The sequence below is a fragment of the Prinia subflava genome, chromosome Z (genome assembly GCF_021018805.1).
Source record: "Prinia subflava isolate CZ2003 ecotype Zambia chromosome Z, Cam_Psub_1.2, whole genome shotgun sequence".
NCBI lineage: Eukaryota > Metazoa > Chordata > Aves > Passeriformes > Cisticolidae > Prinia > Prinia subflava.
The window spans coordinates 49,358,608-49,374,545 of record NC_086283.1 but is presented as its reverse complement, the minus strand read 5'-3'; the positions used below and the strand labels follow the sequence as shown (position 1 = coordinate 49,374,545).

At 37.5% G+C, this 15,938-nt stretch overlaps 1 protein-coding gene across 1 annotated transcript in view; it reads left to right on the top strand.

Annotated features, from left to right (window-relative positions):
• FRMD3 (FERM domain containing 3) overlaps positions 1-15,938 on the top strand; it is a 124,089-nt gene that overhangs the window by 51,450 nt on the left and 56,701 nt on the right. The window contains exons 2-3 of the mRNA XM_063423160.1: positions 4,705-4,809; positions 14,341-14,383. Of these exons, the coding sequence (XP_063279230.1) occupies positions 4,705-4,809; positions 14,341-14,383 (148 nt within the window). The remainder of the gene's footprint in view (positions 1-4,704; positions 4,810-14,340; positions 14,384-15,938) is intronic.

Here is a 15,938-nt window from a genome sequence, read left to right as displayed (position 1 = left end):
TTTTACGTTACTGGAGAATTGTTAAATTGATAGAACAAGTTACACTCTGCCTTGCTTTTTAGGTTGCATCAAGATAGTTGAAATAAAAAAAGAAATCGCCAAAGCAAGCATGAGATGGGGATAATGTGTTAAACTGCTCAAGACTGACAAAGATTGTTGTTTGGATTAGTTTCTGTATACAAGAGAAATTATCAAGGAATTAGATTACTCAGTCATAACTGTGCAGAGTTGCAGAAATGGAAGCTGTAATAAGAGTGTCTGGTAGGGAAAATGAAGCATTTCTCCAGTTTATTACTCAGTTCATAGAGCTAAGAAAAAGGCATCAATGGAAGACTCTGTGTGATCATGTTTTCATTCCTGTTGGAGTACAGAACATCCCCAGTTCTGCGTAATTCTTTTGCCACAGATGCAAATTTAGTTTGATACATGTTTGTTTCTGTAGGAGTGAAAACTTTTGATCCAGCTTAAAAAGCAGTGTTTAACAGTTATTTGCAAACTGACCTTGTGTGTTTGGGGATTTTGGCATTTACATGGTTTATGGTTACATTATATCCGTTGCATATGTGTTGGGGTTTGTTGTCGGATTTTAGTGGTATTAAGGTCAGATATTCAAATACTGCCTTAGGAAAAACATACTGATCTTGTCTGTGCCTGTTTATCTAAATAAATCAAAAAGCCATTCCTCAAATTATTTATAGAAATCTCCAAATTTTGTTTTGAGTGTGTGGAATATCTACATTATAGACTTTGTTTAAAGCCAGTGCATGGGTTGCAAAAATCTGAAGGAAAATATTTCTCATTTGAGATAGACAGATATATTTGAATTATTAGACTTGGAAAAAAGTGACTTATTTAATGTTATTCTTTCTTTGAAAACAATGTATTGATTACAATTCAGGACATTTCCTATTTCTTGCTTACAGACTTTTCTGACTCTTATTTCTGCCTGCCTATAACTTCTTTAATGGAAAATAATTGATGGTTTCTGAGTAAACTGTGGTATAATTCTTAAATATTTGACCTGTGAAAATTTTAAATGTACAGCTTGATTTTTACTTTCAGATTACTGTTGTCTGTGACTGAAATTCTTCTGTGGTGTTTGAAATAATGGCTTTCTCTATTATGTAATTTTTTCCTTTCTGACAAACATTCTAAAATGTAATATAAAATTATTTGTCTGAATTGCTGCAAAGTACTTTTTTGTATAGAAGGGTTTTGGGCTTGTTTTTGTTTATTTGGGGTTTTTTTGTTGTTTGTTTTCTTTTTTTTTTTTTTTTAAGGATCACTTAATTGGCAAGCTGTATGGAAACTGTCTGAAATTTCAGGCGATGTTTTATATTCATTATTCTCTGACCCAAATCCCTTCCTCTGCTCTGTTGTGGATGACTAGCTGTTTTTAATTTATGTTATTCAGATTCTTTCACAAATCAGAAAGAAATTTGCTTCTAATATATTCACTTGTAGCATGGCAATATGCACTAATGTGTAATAAATGGAAAAGGATTGTTCGATTCTAAAGCTCAGAAGAATTTGAAGCACGGTTAGAGAAATGTAGAAAATGTTTATGTATCCTGTTGCAGAAAATAAAATTAACTGCCTTTGCCCATCCTTTGTGTTGTAAAATCTATTACAAACTAGGACTTGATGTGCTGTGTGCCACATCAAGTATTTTCCTCTGTGTATCACTTAAGGTCTATGTTTTTTCAAAAATTTCAGATGTCTAGAAGGCATTAATAGCAGAACATTCACAATTTCATAGGAGGACTCTCACTACATTACACATGTGCTGAATTAGCCCACTTCTGTGCATCTTGAATATTTTTTAAAAATGTAATGAACTGAAGGGGGTGTACTAACCAAGGGTGAAGTTATTAATTAGTCCCTTTTATTTATCATTGGAAGGCTTAAAGGTTGGTAGAGCATGAATCTAGCTTGGAGGCTTTTTGCTCTTTTTTGTTTGGTTTGTTTTCATCATCTATTTTCCAAGGAAGAAAACTAGGGCATCCGTTCCTTTTAGAAACAGAACGTTGTTACTGTAAACATTACGTGTGCTGTCCTTGTTATCAGTTTCTTCAGAAACCCAGACATTTGTGATTATTTAAGTGTCTGAAGCAAAAGACTTTTAAAATTCATAGATTAGAACGTGAACCCCTAGTAGTTTGTTGTAGGAAATTGCATTACTGGCTGTTCTTCCAGTAACACCCTCTAATATTGTCACATAAAAATATGGATTGTCTGTTTTCCTCATTTGCAGTGTTTTAAATAATGGATTTTGTTTATACACTGTTGCTGGTAAAATCTGTTTTCATGTTTGATTGTACTATGGTCATCTAATAGCTGTTATTTCCCAGTCCTATTTAATTTGCTGTAGATTCATTCAAAACTGTATGCAACTTAAATGTCATGTCCACGTTTATAATTTTTCCTACTGTCTTTGTAATTAAATGTCACAATGCAATTTTGTCCATATTTCGATGGTCTGTCATAGTCACAAAGCTTTCCAGACACTTGCAGACATTTTGAGTTCGAAAACAGTTAATTGAAATATGACTGCATAAGTGTAGAGCTTTTTTATGTCAGCCACAGGGAGAGTGACGGTTTTCCTTTTGTATTTTTCAATCTTTGAAGAACTTATCTTTTTAAGGAAAGGAAATTTCTATGTTGTCTTCAGGATGCAACAGGGTACAGTACAAAAGATGTCAGTGAATGTGTTAACCACTCTTAGCAGTACACAAGTTGATTTTTAAATGTCTTGAGGCTAGAAGGAAACAATTACAGAAGGAAACCTGTTGCGTCTAGGTTACATGGAAAGAGGTAACAATGTAGGGTGCAAAGCATGAGGCTGCATGAGCACAAACCGAAGAGACAAGTTGTGTTAATGTCCTTTGACAATGGCTTTAAAAACAGGAAAACAAATTATGGAAGCACCATGTGCAGACAAGGCAGAGATATCTCCAGGCAAGTAGAAGAGTATGGAAGAGTACAGGACTTAAATTTATAGGAGGTAGAAGGTGGAGACAAACGGGAGTAGGGGCAGCAGGTGGCTTACACAGGTAGCATTTGAAACAGAGGCACCCACATCTAGGAAAAGGGAATCTGTAGAGAAATTAGCAATTCCATTGTGGTTGGAAGTGAATTTGGGAGGAGAGGAGGTCCCTCTGGCAAGCAAGGTTACGTCTGCAGGAGCCTCAGCACAGAGAAGGGCAATGCATCTCACCGTCAGGACCGTAAATGAGGGTGCTTTTTATTTAGTTATCTGTTAGTTGAGTGATGGAAATCAAAAGACAAGCAACTGCATCTACATGAGAATTCTTTATTAACTGTAAAGATAAGAGACCAAAAATTTAGTTTACTGATTGTATTATTATTTTTTAACTCCCCAGCCTTGAGGCATGTCTCATTTTTCCTGTGGGAAGCAGTAGGTCTCACCAGACAGTGGTGGTGCCCGGGCTCTTGCTTCCTCTGCCCTTTAGAGTATGACCTCTGACAGGCCATGGGAGTGGCTTTGGCTCAGCTGCTTCTGTGCAAAATGAAGATGCTAGCAATACCCAGGCTGGTAAAGTACCATGAGATACATAGGTGCTATCCTTTCAACTTTGTTTGCCATGCTCTTTATGGCTTAAATTTCCTCTTAACTACTTATGAAAAAGTTTGAACTTTAGGGCATAGCATTAAAGCTTTAAGGGAGGAGTTTGGAGAAAAATAATTAAGTATTATTTTTATATAAAATGGTTTCATGTCCTGTGCAGTTTCTATTCAGTAGATAATAAAGAGCTAAATTCGAATTGTTTCATGTCAGCAAAGGGTAGAGACTCACTTACTTGGTCCACACCAGAGGTGGCTTGGTGCAGGAGCAGGGTAGGCACATGGAGGGAAAAAAAAATGCAGAGACCTGATGCCGCTGTGTAGTGAAGCACCTTTGTCTGCTTGGAGAGGACTGTTTAGGAAAACTAGCCCCATGCTAATATTGCCACAAATGCAGAAAAAACCCCAACATGAACCTTCACATTAGCTGGATCGGAAGAAATGTGAAAACTCATGTAGGATCTCTATATTAGGCATCAGATAAAGGAGAATAGACACCTACTCTTGAGATCAAGGGAAACAGAAAGAAAGAATGAGACTGTTAGCTAAATATCATATGTAACAGTAAGATTTGATAAGGCCATAGTTACACAGTATCAACATAAAGATGAAAACCTCTCTTTCAGTCATTTGGGCATTTGTTCTTTGTACTTAGCTCTGACTTAACTGAGGGAATTAAGGATCAGATCTCTCTTGCTGTGGGCACAGTGTAAAGATCCAATAGAATACTCACATTCAGATCTGCATTCAATTCTGGGGGATAAAAAAAACCAGAGTGTTTTGAAATTCTATATGTAAATGAATATCTGTTATGCCATTGTTGCATCCATGGAAATATGATTACCAGTAGTATATCAAGCCTTACAAATTTGTAGCCATTAGAGCAGCATGAGTTTTCCTGTGGTAGGATTAGTATTTTCTTAACCAATCTGTGAATGTACAGGGAGTGTGTTAATCATCAATCTCTTGAATTTTTCAGAGAAGATAAATGGTTAAATCCTTGTCCTCATCTGAATAACAACAAAATCCAAGTACCATTTTCCTTGACACTTTACTTAGATTTTAGACAGCAAATTCGGAATACTCAATGTAATATATAATTTCTTTATCATTTTACAGAGGGAAACCAAAGGTCAGTTTCTTCTAGATCACATCTGCAACTATTACAGCTTGCTGGAAAAAGACTATTTTGGCATTCGATATGTTGACCCTGAGAAGCAGAGGGTATGTATATAATCTCTGACTAAATTTGCTTTTAAGTAAAGTTAATTGGGTTTTTTTTAATAAACATGTAAGTTCTAATACAAAGTTATGTATCTCTGAGTATTTGTACTTGGGCTATAATCTGTAGAGGTTCTTAAAGTGGCATTATTAAATTAATTTTCCCCTCACTTCATGTATTCTTCTTCTTATTATTATTATTAATAATAATAATAATAATTAGATATGTTCTGATTTGTGTAGTTCTGGGCACTTAAACTAGAAAAGAATCTATAGGCATGACTCAGAGTCAGCACAGTGCAGCTCTAGGCTCTGACAATACATTGGAATTTGGGATTTTTAGTTTTCTCTTAGTGTATGATTTTTGGGATAGGTAAGAAGAAATCCTATTATGTTTATCAGGCGAAAGCAGTTGTTCTGTTTCATCCATCACAGGCTGCATGAAATTAAAATCTGTGATACAGAAAACAGATGGGATTTGTCAAGCTTTGTGGGGTTCTTCAGGTTGGTCCTCTCAATAAGCATCTTTGCATTTCTGTAATAAAATTCTCAGGCCTGTGCTGTAGGTATTTTTGTGTACAGTAATTAATCATCTTTCCTGGGTGTTAGGTGGTTCTGTAGGTTGTGTTTGATAGGTGATTTGCTGCTGCTACCCCCTGTGTGGCTCCAGATATATATTTCCACTTTTATAATAATCCTCTCCTTCTACATAAATAAACAAGTGTGTATGTTTTGGGCATACTTAAAGTTTTAAAAATTTTCTATGGTTTTCTCTACTCCAGACAAAAAAACCCTCACCAAACTCTGGAAGACAGTCTTAACAGAAGGCAGCATTTTATCTTCTTTTATGTCTTTGAGTCTATGGGAAAGTAGCAGTGACAGTGAAATCAAATTGAACTAGCAGTTAAAATCCCTAGGTTCTCCATCGTGTTGTATCTTTTGGTGTCACATTTGGATGTTCCTTTGGGGAAAATGCCTTAGTGCAGATTCAAAATGTCCATGGTGTACTAATAGTAAATTGTGGTATGTCATTTTATGTCTAATGATACTGAGAACAAAGGAGTTTGTAGTGTTCATAGATTAACTGTTGACTTTTTCACGTGGATTTCTGAGAACATTATGTGGGGTCACATTGCCCTTCTCCGTGACTCCAAACTGTAAACATTTGAAGCTATTTTTTGTTGAAATTTTACCAAGGCAAAGATCATCCCTCTGGACTGGTGAGGCCACACTTCGAATCCTGTGTTCACTTCTGGGCCCCTCACTTTAAAAAGGACTTTGATGTGCTGGAGAGTGTCCAGAGAAGGACAACAAGGCTCATGAAAGGACTAGAAAGCACGTCAGTCATATGAGGAATGGCTGAGGGGTCTGGGTTTGTTTAGTCTGGAGAAGAGGAGGCTCAGGGGACCTTATTGCTCTCCACAACTCCCTGGAAGGAGGGTGCAGTGAGGTGGAGGCTGGTCTCTTTTACTGTGCCCGCAGTGATAGGACCAGAGGCAATAGCCTTAGGCTGAGACAGTGGAAATTCAGACTAGTTATTAGCAAGTATTTTCACTGTTAGGGTGGTCAGGAAATAGGTTTCCCTGGGACGTGATGGAGTGCACCTGGAGGTGCTCAAGAGGAGTCTGGATCTTGATGGGTGGTGTGGTTTAGTGATTTAAGGGTTACAGTCGTAGTGCTGGGTGAATGATGGGACTGGATGATGTTAAAAGTGTCTTCCAGCCTTGATGTTTTGTGTATATAGTCCTCAAGTGTTAAGTTCCTGTTAGGTTTCATGAAGATAAGTTGCCATATAGGTGGATAGAACCCTGTTATTTTTCTTACTGAGGAAAACACTGAAGGACAAACCCAACCCAGAAAATCTCAAGAGAGTAAAGAGAGATACAGTGTAAGAACCCAGAAATAATAATTTGGAGCTTGTACTTTTTAACAGTTTCAAATAGGAACCAGCCTGGATGAGCTGTTACTAATTCCCCTACTCAAGGAACTATTCCTGGTACTTTTCATATACTAGGTACTGTATGAAGTCAATTGTGACACTCTTGCACTTGTGGAAATGCAGAATGGCTAATTCTGTGCCAGATACCCTGGGTTTATTGAGCAGCTTCTTTGTGTTTTTGGGCTGGTATGAGATGAGAATAGAATGATATAGCTGCTGTTCAGCATCTTCTGTAGAGTGGATTTCTTGTTGATAGAGGCCTTTGTTCTTGAGGGCAAGGGGACAGTCAACAGAAAGATGATGTTAGTGTGGCAAAATACAGTCTTTAAGTCCCTTCAGAAGGACACTTGAGCAATGATTCAAACTTCGAAATACTTATTTCCTTTTATTTTTCACTCCCAGTGGATCAATCTGAGCATATGCCTGTGGTTTTGTTCTTGAATGCGGACGTGTGAGTTGGTATTTAGGCTGAAATACCTTGGAGCTACCCATGGGGTAGATTGGAAGTATCAAGAAAAGGCTTTGTAGGACCCTGAAGCAACAGTGAAGTCTTACCTGTCACTATGGAGATGTTTGGAATCATAATCACCCTTAAGCATTAAGATGCTTTGTTATGTGGGTGTGCTGCAGGGCTGTCTGGGAGCAGCAGAACAGTGCAGTGGTTTTAGCTCTGTGCTTGTATGTCTGGCAGTATGAATACATAGCTTTCAAATTAATGAAACTACTCTATGAGTGCACTCCCTCTGTGCAGCTGATCCTGAATGGTAGCTTTGAATACACTGGGATTTTCCAGAGGGCAGAGCCCAGTTTGGTGCTTTGATAGAAAGCTGACACTGGACACTATAGATTTGTTGGCTTGCCTGCTAATTTCCCCCTAAAGAACTGCTGCAGATACAATTCTCATTTTGCTTTCAAGCTTAAATATGGTGAAAATTCTACACAGATGTAGGGTTTTTTTTTGTCAGATTTTGTTTCATTTATTTCAATTGTAAGGGTGGTGGGGGGACCCAATTGTATACCAAAGTATGTCACAACTGACCTGGGCAGAATATTTGTTTAAACTTATAAGCTAAGTAGTTCAGCATTGTACTAGTATTTATTAGGGAAGGAAATTGTAGTTTCTGGTCTGTTGGTAATTTATTTCTTTATCATGAAGTAGTGGTTCTCTTTTCAATGGGTGCTGTAGACAAAATGTACAGCAGTTCCTCATCAGAGAGACCTTTGGAAAGGGTCAGCAAATCTTGGGTGCAGCTGATCTCTGCTTTAGCAAGAGCAGCTATATAATACATGTTTCTAAAAATGGGTACCTAGTCCCACATGAGAGTGGTGAAGGTTGGCAGAAAGACACATCAGATAACTTGCACGTCAGTTTAATGAAGTTGTGTTTTTGTATAAGGGGTTGTAATACTCCACACAGTTGGGAGAAGAGAGATCTGTCTGAGTGACCTCCAATCTCTGTGAAGGCGTAGAACAGAACTATTAGGAGCAGAACCCTGGAGTGACTGAGCCATAGGTCAAGAAAAATCTTAATTGTTATCCATACATATGAACTTCTGATCCAGGACAGAGTTATCACAAAAGTTATTGCATTTGCATGAACTCTTGCTGTAACACTGCTTGCTGTGTACAGTTCAGGTCATGCTGATTAAAAAAAAAAAAAAATTGTAGAACTGGAAAAGGAACAAAGAAGGCAGTGAGAATTATATCTAATAGAAATGGATTTCATCCAGAGATGGATTAAACAAGAATAATACAGATAGGAAAATAGGTGAGTGAGAAAGAATAAGTAAGAGAGAGTCAGAGAGTAAACAAAAGCAAATGAGAAAGATACGATGTAAATTAGCTTCAAGAAGGTGATCAGGGAAAAGTTGCCCTGTAATTCTTAGTTCTGAAACACTCCAAAGTAAACTAAGTATAAAGTCACTAGTATTGAGAAATTGTTTTTAGAAAACCATGGGCAGGAATAAAATTCATTGTAGCTGTCAAGAATTTGAAAGAAGTGTTAGAAATGGGAGTTTGGACAAACTGGTAAAAGCCTACAGAGATTTACAAACAAATTTTAATGTGTGGAAAAAGCCCATTGAGCACAATGGGAGCTACTGCTCTTGTTCTTTTTCTAAATGCTTGCCTCAGACCATTTTCAGAGACTAAGTGCTGAGTTAAATGCAGCTTGCTTTTACCAGTAGAGTTGCACTTATGTACTAAATAAAAATGTGACAGAAATGAATAGTATCGTGCAGAGAATGTATACACATATACACTTAATTCAGCAGAATTTTTATTAATTAAATATTTTGTGTGAAGATTAGTAATTTTGCAAACCAAATCATTTTGCAAGATGTATTGATAAAAAGGCGCCATTTTTTTCCCCATTAACATGTTGCCTGTGAGAATGTAGTGGGTCATACATAGATCAGTATATGCAGATTTTATGGCCAGATGTTCAACTGATGCAGACACTATGGATAAGTTCAGCTACTCCAAAATACAGCAGTGGTAATTCCACTTCAGAATCATACAAATGGTGATTCTCTTCTAGTGTATGTGACTACCTTTTCTGGACCAGATAAATATTTGCAATAGTGATGCACCTTGTTTCTTCCTCATTAGCATGCCACTAAATAATGTCAGTGCCCTGGTTTTGGAAAAAATACAGAGGAGCAGCTCTTTTACAGCAGAACAATGTCAATCATCTTGGTATAAAAGTTCTTGAAACCAGGAAAAATGATATTGTTTTAGGGCATGAGGAAAGAGACACATGTTGTGCCCTGGGCCCTTTGGCATCTCTTGTACCTGTATGGAGTGGACACCTAATTAATTCCCCTGTCTGAGCTTCCATGAATTTTGGATATTGTTTTGTTTTGTTTCTGTTTTTGTTCTGGTTTTTTGGCATGGGTGGTAATCCCATGCAAGTCACTTCTTTGAAACAAAAGCAAATTTATCTTGATTTTGCTCTTAATTCAAGAAAAAGTTTAGGTATTAATTTTCAAGATTAATATAGGGTGAATTTTTATTTATTTATTTTAAAAAAACTTTTCTGACAGTGTTTCATATCTCCATTCTCTTGCTTTTTTCTGTCTATTAAACAAAGTTTTCCAATCCAGCCCTTGCCTGGAATATTTTTGTAAAACCTGCAAGTTCTTCTGATTCTCTTTTACTGTATGCACATCCAAGTACTTGGCTAGGTGCTACTTGCGAAGCAAAATTTAAGTATTCATGGTATTTGGCCACTTTCAGTTGCCCCTTCCTAACTGCTCCTCTTGCAAGTACAGGGACTTAATCAAAAGCCTCTTGGCTTGGAAGAGGTAAGAGACTTTGCTTTGAGGCTGGTGAGGCACTGGAACAGGTTGCCCAGAGAACTGCGGGTACCCCATCCCTGGGAGTTCAAGGCCAGGTTGCATGAAACTCAGCAACCTAGTCTTGTGACAGGTATCTCTGTCAGTGGCATGGGAGGTGGAAAAAAAGAGTCTTTAAAGTCCCTTTCAACCCAGGGCATTCTATCATTCTGTAACTGTTTCCTCTTTCCTCACAGCTTCTTATTCTTAAACTCTTAAGCCTGTGCTGAATCAAGACCAAGCTCAGTCCTCCCAGACCTTCTCAGGGAATGGCTTCATTTAAAAGAGGTCGAAACAGGCTGAAGTGTTTTTACTAAAAGCATGTTAGTATTTGTGGAGTTGACTTTCTAGAATGGTGCTTTTACCCTTGGAGGGTATCCTTGCTCACCCTGAGATTCTGCTGTGAAAGCTGATAGCACATCAGCTGCTCAGCATTTGTGGGTAAGCAAGAACACACCTGGCCTCGCTAATGACTACTCAGCGCCGTTTAAGGGCTGATCAGAGGTGAAGGCTCTATTTACAAAGTAAAAATTGCACTGGTCTGAAACACAGCATACAATTGCAATGAAATCTTAGTCAGAAGGCAATGCTCAGCATATTCTAGGATCTCAGCACCAAAAGTGATGTCCATGATAGTTTGCTTATGCACCACTGGCACTTGAAGCATCAAGACTTGTTAGCTATCCCATGACTGACCTTCAAGATTTCTATGTTTCTCTCTTCTGAGAGAAGATACCAAGGTATCTTTCTTTCTCTCCTGTTTTCTGTGAGAGCATCTGTCTGATCACTGAGATACTCAGCAGCTACTGAAACCTCTTTTGGCAAAGAGATTAGAAGTCAGCAGTGCTGAACCTGAGTCTCCTCTCAGGATGCTTGGCAATGAGTTAGCAGGGTTAGGATCAAAGTCCTCCCCATTGGGCAGCAACCATGTTGCTAACATGTATTCAATGAAACAAGAAGTTCAGCAGGAATTATTTCTGGTGATCATTAAGTACTATCACACATAAAGCCAAGCTGGTTTAAGGGTGTAGGCCATCCTTCAATTAAAGCAGCCTTTGTGTACTGCAATGTCAAATATATGATACAGAAATGAAACTGCTCAACATTGCTGGAGTTTTCTTCTCTCCCTGATTCACTGTAATGTTAACAAAGGAAGAAAAGATTATTGTCTCTAGTTACAGTTTTATATCTCACTAGTTTTGTTAGGGTTTTTCATTAGTCTTATCAAGTGCAATAAAGGGTACAATAACTACTTACAGTGAAGAATTGAAAACATCTGTGGACTGTTCTTCCAGGCAGTGTGGCATACATATTAATGACATTCTTTTGCAGCTGAAAATTTAAAATGTTTCTAAAATTTATCTTGACAAGCTCATTCAAAATGTTATATTTTTCTTTCACGTAAGATTTTTTTTCTTTTTCAGGAAAATTGTTAAAAAATTATTGCTACATGAACGAAGCATTTTGGAAAACCAAATACTTTTCAATTTAAAGTTTCTGCAGAAACAGTTTGATTCATTTACAGGAACTTAATCTCCTCCTAACTATAACAGCTAATTAATCTTGGAATAAATATAGCTTGGATACTGTATAGTAGAGATGAGGCACAGGTATTAATTATTAATAGTAAATGCTATAAGGCTGAAAGATAAGTACTCAGGGGAAAATCTTTCCTAAAACTCAAACTGAAATATGCAAACAAATATAAGGGTGGCTATTTCCAGAAGTATTAGCAATGACTAGGTGTTTATCTTCCCCTGACAGTCAGAGAGCATTAAGTACCTAATTGCTGTGTCTTTGAAAGTCTCCACAAATTATAAAGTAACTCCTCAGTCTTTTCCAGAAGATTCAGCTGAATTGTGTACACGTTTGCAATCTTCCACCAACAGAAGGTCAGAACAGAAATCTGAGCTTGTAGAAACTGTCAGCTCCATGACCTCCATGTGAAAGCCTAGGTTGCTTAATTGCATGGTGTCTTTTCAATCTGTTTTTAACCCATGAACGTCAGATCTTAGTGAAACATGTTTGATTTTGGATGTGTTGGGTAAACCTACGTTTCTGGGGGTCTGAGGAATCTTATCTGTGTTTCCCCTCTTTCATTATTCACATGGTTTTTATGAGGGTTTCATATTTGCAAATTGGTTATTTTTACCTATGACTTTTGTTATAATAGGTAATTAACTTTTTGCACAGTTCTAAATGGTGATCTGGTCTGTGGTGATATTCCAGCTTGATATTTCAAAAATAAATATCAAGAAAATTGTGTTGTGTTTCTGCTGGATGAAAATAGTGAATACTCTTTCAGTTTCCTAGGAGCAGCACAGCATGGCTCACTGTCCAAGTGCCTCTTTGCTGTCTGAATCTTCATCTCACTGAAGATTCAGTGGAGGACTGGCCTGATCTGGATGGACGTGGGGTGGGTCTGTGAAGAGGTTAAGGAAAGTGCCCTTGTACGTCTGTATGTCTGGACTGGTTTCTTATCTGTGAACTCATTCTGGATTATGTATCTATAAAGCACTGCAGACTGTATAAGAGTTCTGAAATCAGATTGTCTTTACCTTTTTATGAGCAACTCTCAGCCACCATTATTCAGAGTGGAACATATAAATAATTTATGTTTATGATCTAAAAACAGAATGAAATTAGCTAGATATTTCTGGTAAGTCAGTGAAACCATCATTGCTGATTCAATTCTGTCTCTTTCATCTTTTTCCCTTAAAAAGAGATATATTGGGAAAATGGAATAGGTAAAGAAATGTTGGAGGAGTTCGGTGTGTGGGTTTTTTTGGGTTTTTTTTTTGTGGCTGTTGTTTGAAGTTTGAGGGTGTTAGGTTTTTGTTTTGTTTGTACCAGGGTTCCATATCAGTCTCAGTGATAAGTGAATTTCAAATAGAAATATGTTGCAGAGCTTATCTCCAGTAATACTGTGAACTGTATGTGTGTGAGTTTCTGAGCAACCATAGCACATAAACTACAGATATTTGAAAATATTCTTTCTAAGATAACTATTTTGTCAAAAGTTCTCTTTCAGAAAACTAATTTACAGTTATCCTTGAATATACAGTTATCCTTACTTCATTTGAATCCTTGAGATGTCATAATTTTTAAAGTAATAATTTTTTGTCAGTTATTAACAACTCCTACAAAATATCTACCCCTGACCTTTCTCTGTAGTAGAATTACTAAAGGTTAAGAGGAGAAATCGTAGCCCATGTGAAGTATTTTAAGTATTACATATCATTTAATAAATGTTAAGTTTTCTTTTTGCAGTTGACCAAAGGGTTTTAGAGCTAGAATGAAAGGGTTAAAAATGAACCCCCCCCCCCCCCGCCCAGTGCAAGGCCTTCCAGTGTTGAGTATGCGTATTAAATTGAATGCTGCACTTTTTGACCAGCTGCTTCCACAGCACAAATCTCATTTTACTGAGGAGATTTTTGCTTACATGAAAAATACTAATACAAAAGCTGCTGGCTGTGATCAGAAGTGGCACTTGAATATCAGCATGTTCTTTTGTCTGACAAAACATCCTCCTGAGCAGGTCAGCTAGTGGTAGCAGGGGATATGCTAAGGCTCTTAACTAAAATGTGGGTCTAGCTTTTGATTACAGAAGCATCTGAGTTTATTTTCTAAGAGAATAAAAAAAAAATGAATCTTTTCCTGCTAAAAGCATCTTTTCATGTAAAGTTATGCACCTACTGATAAGCACCCATACCTTTCATATGCACTAGCTGTCCATATTGTGAACATTTCCTAGAAAAGTGCAATATTTTTCCTGAGAGATTTTTAGTTATTGCTGCAAGAGAACAGTAGTTTGTGTCCTGTGTGTTTTGACTGCAGATATAGTACTTAGACATTCTTCAGCTTTAAGAAACATAGAGGACAACACTAAGGAAGAGACACTGTTAAAATTTCTGAATAGTCAGTCCTGCTGTCTGATATGACCATTCTTCTGGAAAAATGACTGAAAGTATGAGACTAAAATGCCTACTGGAAGCTGAGGACTACAACCTGTCTGCTTTAAATGTGTCTTTGAAATATCTGTCTTATTTCTATCTCAGCTACATCTGTTTTACAGGCAGTGGTGATACCAAGTATGTACTTACACACTACAATTGCAGTATGGAGGTGCTTTTCTCATTTATGTACGTCTGAGTGAAACAAAATTCCCACTTCTCATTTTTTGGTACCGTATACATTTACAAGGCTATTTTTGTCTACTGTGATCCATATTAACCTCTGCTCTCTCCTCTGTCTTTCTAGCACTGGCTTGAGCCCAACAAGTCCATCTTCAAGCAAATGAAGTGTAAGTCTTGAAAGCTCATGTTTTTAAACTGATTTTTAAATAACTGAAGGTTTTCTTGTGCTTCCATACAGTAATTTAGAATAAGGTTGATTTGTTTCTCAGTACAAACAGGTTCTTCATGTTAGCACATGAAGGAGTCCCAAAAACTCCATGCTACCCTGATCTTACCATCTCACAGTGTTCTGCACATCAAAAGCTTTTTCTGACTGCTCATGGCTACAGCCAGAGGCCAGCAGACATGGGGTCACAGATCTGGTTGGAAGATCTGTATGTGCCAGCTCTCATTTTCAGTCTTCTGCAATCTGGGAGATAGCAATAAAAATTGAGCAAATGCTCCTGGGTCTTTTCTGGTTTCCTTCTTTCTGCTGTCCCTTGCTTCTTGGAAATGCAGTACACTGGCTTGAGATCATTGTTACTGTCTGGCAAACTCAAGTACTGTGGGCTAAGTGGTGAGCTTTCTGCCACAGGTGGGAGGAACTTAGGATCAGTATTTAAAAAAAAATGTCTTTAAGACAGGAATGTATCATTTAAATTCTCTTTTGAAAGTGTCCTTTCTGGTCTATGGTTTCCATTAAATAGTCCAACAATGAGGACCTCCTCAGGAAACAGAACTGCTTTGGTACTCAGAAGCTTACATCCAGCAGCAGAAGAAAGTTTATTAGGCAATTCTGGAGAACTGACGTGGCGCATTAGAAGTTGTGCCTTAGCTATTACCTTCCTACCTACCCTGTGAAATGAAGGAGAACACTTATATTGCTTGTATATAGTTGTATACAGATTGCTGTTTCAAGCATAAGTACAAGAAGCCTTTTGTGTGGGAGATAACGTACTTACTTTAAAATGTGGCGAGGCTTGAGAGATTGTCTAATGTCCAGACCAGTTAATACTGGATATTGACTGCAGCATATGGAACCTTTCAAGGAATTCTTCCATTAATGCAGCCATAGTGCAATATATGCATACATGTGTATATATGCCAACACACTGGCATATTCAGTGTGAACTTCCATATCTGGTTTAGCTAGCTGGAGTACTATCCAGTAATAATTAAATTCAAAAATGTCAAGTTAGAACTAAGTTGTGCTCCTCAGCAATGCTAGTAAAGGAAGAAAAGAAGGAAGAACAGAGGAATTGTAGTAATTGTAAATTATCTTAGTCTCTCACTTCCTTCCAAAACTTGAACAGTTTCCTGAATGTGTGCTCTGGCCTGCATTTGTGTCACTGCTTTTACCCAGCAAACCATGAGGGCCACTCTTCTTGTGCACCTTGCATAGCAACACATGCTGGGGTTCTGCCAGCAGATGTGCTGAGAATGTTTTAACTTATTCAAAGCAACTTTTCCTGCATATAGATGTTGCCTAGCTAGAAGGTAGTCCATGAATTCCATAGATGTAGAGATTTGATGGCCTCATCAGAGGATTTCTGTGGCTTTTGTGATAGAATCCTAATCAGAACTCTAAAAACAAATGAATACATACCAAAAAAGCAAAATAAAATGCAGCTAGTATGAGGTTGCTTATCATGGTGAAAAGGTCTTAAGAACAACAGCCGAAGA